General features: G+C 43.8%; 1 protein-coding gene across 1 annotated transcript in view; it reads left to right on the forward strand.

Moving 5' to 3' along the window:
* BUB1 (BUB1 mitotic checkpoint serine/threonine kinase) overlaps window positions 1-10,029 on the forward strand; it is a 36,007-nt gene that overhangs the window by 14,028 nt on the left and 11,950 nt on the right. The window contains exons 9-14 of the mRNA XM_015416131.1: window positions 3,384-3,541; window positions 4,304-4,656; window positions 5,895-5,947; window positions 7,257-7,385; window positions 7,822-7,920; window positions 7,975-7,984. Coding sequence (XP_015271617.1) covers window positions 3,384-3,541; window positions 4,304-4,656; window positions 5,895-5,947; window positions 7,257-7,385; window positions 7,822-7,920; window positions 7,975-7,984 — 802 coding nt within the window. The remainder of the gene's footprint in view (window positions 1-3,383; window positions 3,542-4,303; window positions 4,657-5,894; window positions 5,948-7,256; window positions 7,386-7,821; window positions 7,921-7,974; window positions 7,985-10,029) is intronic.

Consider the following 10,029-nt stretch of genomic DNA (forward strand, 5'->3'; position numbering starts at 1 on the left):
CGCCCCCCGTCGGCCCCCCCCCCCCCGGGGTCTTCTCAGAGTGGCAGTGGGTCTCCACGGTCTCGGGTTTTTTTACAGGGTGGGTTGAGACAATTGATTTTTCCCAGGAATAGGATTTCAGTAGCTTTTTTGGAGGCATGGTGGGGGAAGAGAATGTTACACTCCATGGGAAGAAATCCTTGTGCCTGTAGAAACATTGGTCTGGATCCAAGCCAACAGGGCCAGGTACATAAAGGAGATATTTTAACAAAGCTGGTTTTCAATAAGAAAGCCCACACTTAAAAAATGGGGTTAGCCCCACATCCCCCACACCAGCAAAGCAATGTGTGGGCTTGCGTACACATCACCTGTTGCACCCCCCCTCCCAGAAATTGCTAGTGAAGACCTTGCAGTGTCACAGTTCCATATAACCAGCCATATTTTTTTTTAAATGATGAGTTGAGAAGAGATCCCCTTCATGTAAATTGTACTGTTAAAATGGCTCACTGGAATGATTGCTGTCGAGACAAAAGGAGAAGGCTGTAGCTTAGGTGTGAGCTCTAAAGTTATTAAGGGATTTATAATAAGAATGAACAAATACCTAAAACATCTAGGCACTTGACAAAATAAACACGGTTCCATTCATAAGCTCATAACCTAAACAAGTCAAAGCTTGTGTTTATAAGCCAAATTCAGCACCTTGAACTGTGCATACACGGTAACAAGGAACCAGTGTGAACACAGTACAATGTACTGCTAATGCACACCTTCCAACCCGCTCCTATCAGGATAACAAGAAGTGACACTGTGTGCTGGAGGAAGCTTCCAAATGTTCAAGGACAGCCCCATGTGGACAGTCTCAGTCTCAGATGTGCATCATTTGTATTTGTTCAAAAGCAACAATCTTATCTGATGGAATTAATGAAAAGCTTTCCTGGCACCTGCTTTAACTAGGAATTCCTGATGCAGGGACTGAACTAAACTGTTTCTTGTTGCTTCATTATTTGGCAATTTGTGTTTGAATTTTGTATGCATTCAGCTTTAGTTCTGGCCATAGTTCTGGCACAGCTGTCCTTGAAAAAGAGCAGTTTCTGTCAGAGCTCTCTCAGCCCCACCTACCTCACAGTGTGTCTGTTGTGGGGAGGGGAAGGGAAAGGAGTTTGTAAGCCACTCTGAGACTCCTTTGGGCGGGATATAAATCCAATCTCTTCTTCTTTTTCTTCTTTATTGTGGGTTGAATACCCAGCAGGTAATTATGGTCAAGCACTGCATAAGCAGGAAGAGTGGGGGGAAAGTACAATCTCTGTGTTGTCTTACCCAATATAAAGCTTGCAGTTCTCTCATTCTTGCAGAAAGACTGTGGACTCTTGTAATAAACCATGTTTGTTGGGTTTGGTTTTTTTACAAAAATCAGGAAGAAAGTAAATTGTAAGCAGTGCTTTATCCATTCTGAACCTGGCCCTCAGTGTGCAGATTTAAAAATATGCATGATGGGTCCAGGTATGGATTGCTGTGATTGTTCCACAAACCCTGCAAAACCCCTAGGTTTGCAGGGAAATCAAATTTTTGTAGAAAACATGAGGTTGTTTTTGAAAGCCAAAACCTGGAGAAGTGATGGTTTGGATCCACTGAAGTGTTTTTGTGGATGGAAAGATTTGCACCAGTGGAGTATAACTCTCTTGCCTCTACTGCTACCCCTGCTGCAGTCCATTGATGCTCCGTAGATGAAAATCCATTCATCTTTGGAAATGCTCTGATGGATTCAGGCTGTCAGGGGTGGAAAATTGTCAGTAAAATCAGTAAAAGTCAGGTTTTTTATCTTGGTCAGTAATTTGTCAGTTTTTTTAAAAAAATTATCAGTAAAGTCAGTATTTCTTTGATTTTTGTGAATGCAGTTTGTGTTTTTCCATTTTCATTACTGCATTTTTGGGGAAACATGATGACTTCCCAATGAGAAGACAGATTGTTTCCAGTTTAGCTATGAAGTACTTTAAGGACTTCGTTCCTAAAAGTGATTTGGTGAAATCTTCCACAAAGGATAGAAACATAATTAACCTCTTAAAACATGAGACAATGAAAGTAGAGGTGATGGATGTTGTGGGATTCAACATGGCACAGCTCATGCTAGAAGGAGTTGAGAAAGCAATGGAAGAAGAGAACAATTGAAAAAAATGCTTGTGGATGCAGTGCAGAAAACTGTTGAGAAATGAAAGAGCTTGTGAATAACTTTATTTATTCATTTATTTATTCATTCATTTATTTAGTTTATACCCTGTCCTCCATAAGAACATAAGAGACACCAATGTTGGATCAGGCCAAAGGCCCATCCAGTCCAACACTCTGTCACACAGTGGCCAAAAATACCAGGTGCCATCAGGAGGTCCACCAGTGGGGCCAGGACGGCTCCTTAGTTGAAGGCCTGGTGGAAGAGCTCCATCTTGCAGGCCCTGTGAAACTGTAAAATGTCCTGAGGGGCCTGATCTCTTCTAGGAGCTCATTCCACCAGTACAGAGCCACCACTGAGAAGGCCCTGGCCCTGGTTGTGGCCAGCCTGGCATCTTTAGGAGCTGGGAGACCAATCGCTTTTTGTGACCCTGAGTGCAGTGCTCTCTGGGAAACGTGTGGGGAAAGGCGTTCCCTCAAGTATGTGGACCCCCAACCATAAAGGGCTTTAAAGGTAAGTACCAGCACCTTGAAGTGAATTCGGTATGCTATCGGCAGCCAGTGCAGTGCTTTCAACACAGGCTGGATGTGCTCCCGCATAGGGAGGCCCATCAGAAGCCTGGCTGCAGCATTTTGCACTAGCTGTAACTTCTGGATTTGGGTCAAGGGCAGCTCCATGTAGAGAGCATTACAGTCGTCCAATCTCGAGATGACCATCGCATGGATCACTGTTGCCAAGTCGTTGCATTCAAGGAAGTGAACCAACTGCCTAATCAGCCAGAGGTGGTAAAAGGCTGATTTGGCAGTGGCTGCTACCTGGGCCTCCATTGTTAAGGAGGCATCTAGGAGCACTCCCAGACTCCTAACCTCCGGTGCTGGCACTAACAGATGCTGGCTAAGGGGATGGTGGAGGCCAGATAATAATTTTTAATGAAGTCCTAGTTTTACATTTAAAACGCTAGCTTATCAGTAGACTGACATTAAATTGTTCAGTAATTTGTCAGTTTTTTGTCGGTATTTGATCAGGTTTTTTGGAATTTTGGTCAGTAAAATCCGTATTTTTGACCCTCTGACTAGTTTCCATCCCTGTGTCCTGTTGCAGACATTGCAACAAACCAAGGTGACCGAGGTCATCATGCATTACCACCTTTTAATAATAGCAAAGGAAACAGCGGAGTGGGATGGGGACCACAAGAAATATTCATACATTCTGTGCAGTAATGTTTTTTTGATACATACAGAGGATGAAGACAGAGAATTAATGAAAAAGGAGGAGAATAATCATCTTGAGCTGCAGATGTTGGAACAGAAACTGTTTCTTCTCTCTCAGACATCATCCTCATCCCAGAAAACTATGCAAGGGCCATCCACTCACCAGTCCCTCCTAAGCGCCACAGTGGTATGTTTATGGTACTATATATTGAAATGTGATATGGAATTCCTTTGTGTCAATGCGAGCACTCTCAAATGTTGGCATTGTAGTGATTAAATTAGCTTAGAAGTCTTGCTTACAATTTGTAAGGTCAACGTTAGTTCCTTTAGAAGCCACCTTTCCTCCTTTTCATGTTAAGTACAAGTGTCCTCCTCAGAATGTCGTCCATGCATATTATAAGGGCATACGCTTAACGGCAGTTAAGTGGCTATTTCAGAATCCCAGTTAAATGGGATTTTCAAGGTCTGTACAAGTTATTGTTTTCTCTTGGGAGGGGGTATTATTTAAAATGTATGAAGCTGTCTTTTACTGAGTCAAGTCACTGGATCTGTTCATTCAATGATTGTGTACTCGTGACTTTCAGCCACTTCCTAAGGGCTCTCCTCATTCCTTTAACTGGTGGTTCTGTTGAATCCGATAACTCGCAAACAAATTTGTCAGTAAGGCAGGGTACTATCTGAATTTACGTATCAAGTCCTGAAGTACACTTATATACCCGAGGTGTACATGATGAATATCAGGATAGGATGGGATGCAAGATGAAGATATTCATTAACATTTTGAACCCAATATGCTGAGTTTTTGAAACGCCCATAAGCTATTATTAATTATAATTGTTAAACCTTGTGGTGAAATATCAAAACCTACCCACTTTTGAAGTTTTAAATAGCTATAATGCAACTGCAAAGTTGGTTTTGCCCAAAAATGTTTTCCTTTGCATTTGGAAAGGGTCACCCATATGTAGCTCCCAGTCTGCCAGCGTGGGCAGCCCCTTCCCCAGCTGGATATCTACAGCATTCTTTGACCCTGGGGACAGAACATCGGAGTTCATCAGTGCCCTTCACTACAGCCGCAGAGATTTCAGCCGCTGTGGCTTCAGCTCCACAGCCTACTGAAAATTTCCAGAAACGGCAGGTGTCTATGTCAGTCACCATGACTGAAAGGGATACTTCCAAATCCAAGCTTCATCTTAAGGAATGTGAGGAAAGTCTTCATAGACTTCAGATCGGTACAGAAGATGTTGTGCAACCTCCTCAGAAACGTTCTGCCATTTCCCATGACTACCACCATGTAGAGCAGCAGTAAGTAAAAGAAGTCTCATCTCCTACTCCAGTTGACTTTTTTCTTGAACTGTACTGATGCTTTTTGGCCATTCACGTAAGCTGGCATGCCACCTACAAGACGCATTCACCACACACTGGGCACACTCCTCATGTATGGTATGATACCCATAAGAAGTCTGTGTCCAAGCACATAGTCTCAGCCCTTTGATTGTTATCCCTTAGCATTGGATACTTTAGAGCCCATGTCCTACCGAAGAGGTGTGATAGGAGATGCAGTGATACTACACATGGACTATATGTGCTAAAAGCATGGGTGAACAGGGCTGTGTTCTTAGCACACTGTTTATGTGCTGGGTTTTGTCAGTAGCATCTAAATGCTAAATTGTAGAGATAGCACTTTCCTCAACTTGTACCCTACTGTTTGGTTCTGAAACCAAAAGGGCACTTCCGTCTTTGAGGCGGGGTGATTTCTGCCAGTTCCCCCATCCCTCTGCGGCTCCTTCCCTCCATGCTGTTAATGAGAGTCCACTGATCCCAGGAACAAAATTCCAGCGGGTTTAGTGGACTGTGGCTGACATGGGAAACTCCCACTCCACAAGCTTCACTCCAGTTTGGTGTAGTGATTAAGAGTGGCGGACTCTAATCTGGGAGAACTATGTTTGATTTCACACTCCTCCACATGCAGCTGCTGGTGTGACCTTGGGTCAGTCACAAGTTATTTCAGAGCTGTTCTCTCAAGAACAGTCCTCGAAAGCGCTCTCTCAGTCCCACTTCACAGGGTGTCTGTTGAGAGGAGGGGAGTAGAAAGGGGATTGTAAGACACCCTGAGACACCGAGTGAAGGCAGGGTATAAATCCAATCTCCTCTTCCTCCTCCTCTTCCTCCTCATGCTGGTGGTATTTTCTGCATTGCAATTGTAGTCCAAAGTGTGTGCAGTGAGCACAAAACTAAAAGCCATCTTAATTTAGTCCCTTATTCCCATGTGCAAAAATTAAAAGATCTGTACACAGCATTTGCAGTGCATCTGGGCAAGCACAACACTCTTCTTCCCTGCCTCTTCTGTTGGCTTGTGCAGCATAGTCTTCGAGGTAGACATTTGCATGTTGTTCAGCACTGGGGTAAAAGAAAGGTTGTCTGCTGCTGCACTAGAATATTTGTTGATCAGATTTCGGCATCCCTTTTTAGTCTTGTATGAATTAGTTTTATTTTAAATGGAACTGATGCCGGAGAACTTCAATGCTGTTTTTTCCTTGCAGGCAACTGAATACTTCTGAACAGAAGCCGCCATGTTCTGTGGAAATGAGAAGTGGTAATTAATCAGCTGTCTTGCTAGCTTTGTAAGAGTTTCTGAGCCCCCTCGTATGTACAACGGCCAAGTTCCTGTAATCTCAGGGGCCACAGTCTAGAGATTACCAGTTGCCAGGCTCAGTAATAATGTGGGCTCCATCACACTGAAGAACCTCTCACGTATGGAGGAATTGGGCCTGCATATAACACACTGTATGAACATGCAAACTCAAAAATGAAATGTAATGTTAGTAAGTGGAATCTTTGTTTCTTGTATCCTGTCAATTTTGCCCTAAAAGGTACCAAGGGGTTTGCACAACAAAATATTTTTTAAAAATACATGGACAATTGTAACGAATTAATAAAATAAATACAGCAAAGAGTAGAAGGAAGCTATTTGTAGCCCTCCTTTTCATCCTCCTCCAATAAAACCAGAACTTTTGGGAGAAAAGCAGCTTTTGCCTATCTCCAAGATGATGAAAGAGGCCAGCAGCGCCTTCTTTAAGATCACACTCCATAATTGGGACAAGCAGACCTGCAGTGGAAGCTGCCTTATATTGATAGAGTCAGACTATTAGTCTGTCTAGCTTAATATTGTCTACTGGCACAGGTAGTGGCTCTCCAGGATCCCAAGCCCGAGAGAGAAAGAGCTCTTTCTCAGCATCTACCGTCTGAGATCCTGTAGCTGGAGATGCCAGATAGTGAACCTGGAACCTCTTGTGTGCAAAGCATCTGTTCTGTCACTGAGCCATGGCCCCTTGTTGGGGACTGCTTTTAGTAATGGCTTATTTTACCTCTATTGGAGTTGGAACATGAAGCCTTGCCTTCAGACCTCTGCCTGAGCATGTGGCGAAGTTCATACAGGAGCACTCATTGTTTATGGATTTCTGACGCCAGGCCATTTAGGATTTATAGGTCAAAACCTCAGGACTTAAAAACTTGCAAAGATAAAACATGAAAAACACCTCTGGGGTTTGCATCTGGTTTGCATGCCATCAGTTGGCTACATGTTATCTACCTGAAATCTCAGTTAAGGCAATAATTTTGATGTTTCCTTGAGATTAAATACATCTATTCTTTAGTGGGATGTATACTAATTCTGAGTTAGGACGCAGGTACTGAAAATTGCGGTTTATATATTCATTTTTAGCTCCTTTGAGGCCTCTTATCAAAAACTGGGACATAAATCTCTAAATAAAATATTATTAGCACTTTTTTGTGCATCTTCTATGGTAGTTGTGCATAGTAATGGAATGTGCGCAAAGAATAGATTCCAAAAACAAATCACATACCTTGCAGCCAGATTCTTACTGCTTTTCTTATTGATTCAGTATCAGGTGGCCGGAACTCTTCTATTTTACTTGGTAATCAAGAAACCACCCCAAATACATCAACTACGATGCAAACGGCTCCATCTTTAGTACAGCCGTCTCCTACTGTCCACACAAAAGAAGCCTTGGGTAAGTATGTGGTTTCTTTTCAAAATTCAGAATCCCTGCTTCATAGAACATGAAACGGTGGGCTAATTTGCAACCTAAACAGCCTTCTACGTAGTTGAGTGTTAATGGGAGAAAAAATGTTTGCGTGGTTTCTGTTTGAGTGAAACACACATGAAGATGCTTCATATTGAGTTGATCTAGGCCAGTGTTGTCTGCCTCGATTGGCAGCAGCTTTCTAGGGTCTCGGTGGGGATTCTTAACCAGAGAGACCCCTTTGAACTGAAGGAGGGAGGGTTTGAACTGGGACCTTGGCAGAGCCACGTTCCCCTCTCTTAGTGAAGAATATGATCAACAATTCTGTTGTGCCTCATGAAAAACTATCCCCTTCTTGAAATGATTGTGGGGCTGGCTTTTATGCATGACCACGGAATACTCGTTTCTCATTTGGTCTAACTAGGTTTCATAATGGATGAGTTCCATGCACCTTCGTCTGAAGATTCCACTGTGGTTTCTGAAACAGAGGAGGATGGATTTGAGTCCTATTGTAGGAATCAAGGTATGACTAGCTACAAATGTCAAGTTGATTGTGTGTTTTGTGTGTTCCCCTCAGGTGTTGACAGGTGTTTTTGTTTTTGTTTTTTTGTGGGGAGGGTAATCTTTTAATCCCAAGATTTGGAGACGTGAACTGGTGCTTTATTAACTGAGTATGCTTTTGGTAGAGTCAGAGTGTCCTGAGCAATGCTGTGTGTGTTAAATTCCTTAGGACGCTTTAGCTATTTGGAAAATAAGCATGCCTAGTGGTGGCTTTGCAATGGAAGAAGATAAGAAAATGCTTTTTAAAAAAAAAAATGGGAGGGTTTGTTTCTTGGACTGTAGATGCCAAAAGCACTCCTGGTTGAAATGTGAAACAAGACAGACTTTCCCACACTTCTGCCTTCTAAATGACTTGCCAGGGCAGTGAAAGGAACAGAAACATTTTATCTCTGTTTTGGAGACAAGAGTATTACCTTCAGCTAGGCTTGCTAGGACTCACTATAGAACCTGTTTCCAGTGCCAAGGCTGAGCCCAAAGGCAAATGAAATAACAGAACCTCTGAGCATATGCAAAATGCCTACCTTCCTATTGACTAGTTGCAGTTAGCACAGACACATCTGGGAACCTCAGGCAGAGACTGAAAGTAACCTGCCCACAAAAGTAATTTCCTAGCTGCAGCCTCTCTTTAGAATCATCAACACCAACATTCAGCCTTGGGGTATGCAGAAGACCTTAAAGAAAAGGGGGTGGGGGAGACCATAGTGAGTCTCCTTTGAGAGGAAATGCATACTTGGCAGGGGTTAGTTGTTGTACAAACAAGAAACTTCTAGCACAGACTTTCTACTTTTCAAGGTCCATGTTAATACTGCAGGTGTAATGGAGTACAAGGACTTTGGGGCCTACTACTCCTAGAGGTATCTGGCCTGTATCACTTCAGACTGCAGGCAGAGATTGACATGGCTGAATGTTCCGCCATGCACAAAAATAAGTTTCTGTATAAGACATGAGGTGTCAGGGAGAAGAGTTTTAAGTTCACCTTCTCCTTGATGTGCTAGTTTTTCAGGGCTCTTTTTGTAGCAGGAACTCCTTTGCATATTAGGCCACACACCCCTAATGTAGCCAATCCTCCAAGAGCTTACAGAGCTCTTCTTACAGGGGCTACTGTAAGCTCTTGGAGGATTGGCTACATTAGGGGTGTGTCGCTTAATATGCAAATGAGAACCTGCTACAAAAAGAGCCCACCCTAAATGCCTCCTCTAGAGCTGCTGTTTGCTGGGAGGGTTAGGGTTCCTGGATACCTCCTCTAGTGGGGTAAATATCAGTTCCAGGGGCTGTTGGAGGTTAGCAAAGCTCCTTCCCATGGTATAGTCCTGACTGGGGTGGTAGAGGTCTGTCAGAAACGTGGCATTGTAGGGGACTGAAACCTCTTTCTCCAGCTCTGCAACCAGCTCCAATTCCAATCCCATTCCTGTGTTTTAGTATTGACCACATAATAATAGGAGCTGCGGTGGCTCAAGTGGTTAAGACGCTGAACTGCAGGCTGTGGAAGATCAGTAGTTCAGCAGTTCAAGACCCGAGTTGCCGCATGACGGAGTGAGCTCCCATCTCTAGTTCCAGCTCCTGCCAACCTAGCAGTTCGAAAGCAAGAAATTGCAAGTAGATAAATAGGTACCACTTCGGTGGGAAGGTAACAGCGTTCCCTGCGCCTTGGTGTTTAGTCATGCCGGCCACATGACCACGGAAACGTCTTCGGACAGCGCTGGCTCTTCGGCTTTGAAACGGAGATGAGCACCGCAACCCTAGAGTCGGATTCGACTGGCTTAGTACCACTTCGGTGGGAAGGTAACAGCGTTCCGTGCGCCTTGGTGTTTAGTCATGCCGGCCACATGACCACGGAAACGTCTTCGGACAGAGCTGGCTCTTCGGCTTTGAAACGGAGATGAGCACCGCAACCCTAGAGTCGGACTCAACTGGCTTTCGAGCAAGGGAACCTTCTCAAAGTTTGAGTCTAGTAGCCCCTTTAAGGCCAACCAAGTTTAATTCTGGGTATAAGCTGTCGTGTGCTGGGCTTAAAGATGCCACTGGACTCAAACTCTGTTCGGCTGCTTCGAGCCAACACGGCTCCCCACCT

Source organism: Gekko japonicus, unplaced genomic scaffold (genome assembly GCF_001447785.1).
Source record: "Gekko japonicus isolate JY-2015 unplaced genomic scaffold, Gekko_japonicus_V1.1 scaffold339, whole genome shotgun sequence".
Lineage (NCBI taxonomy): Eukaryota > Metazoa > Chordata > Lepidosauria > Squamata > Gekkonidae > Gekko > Gekko japonicus.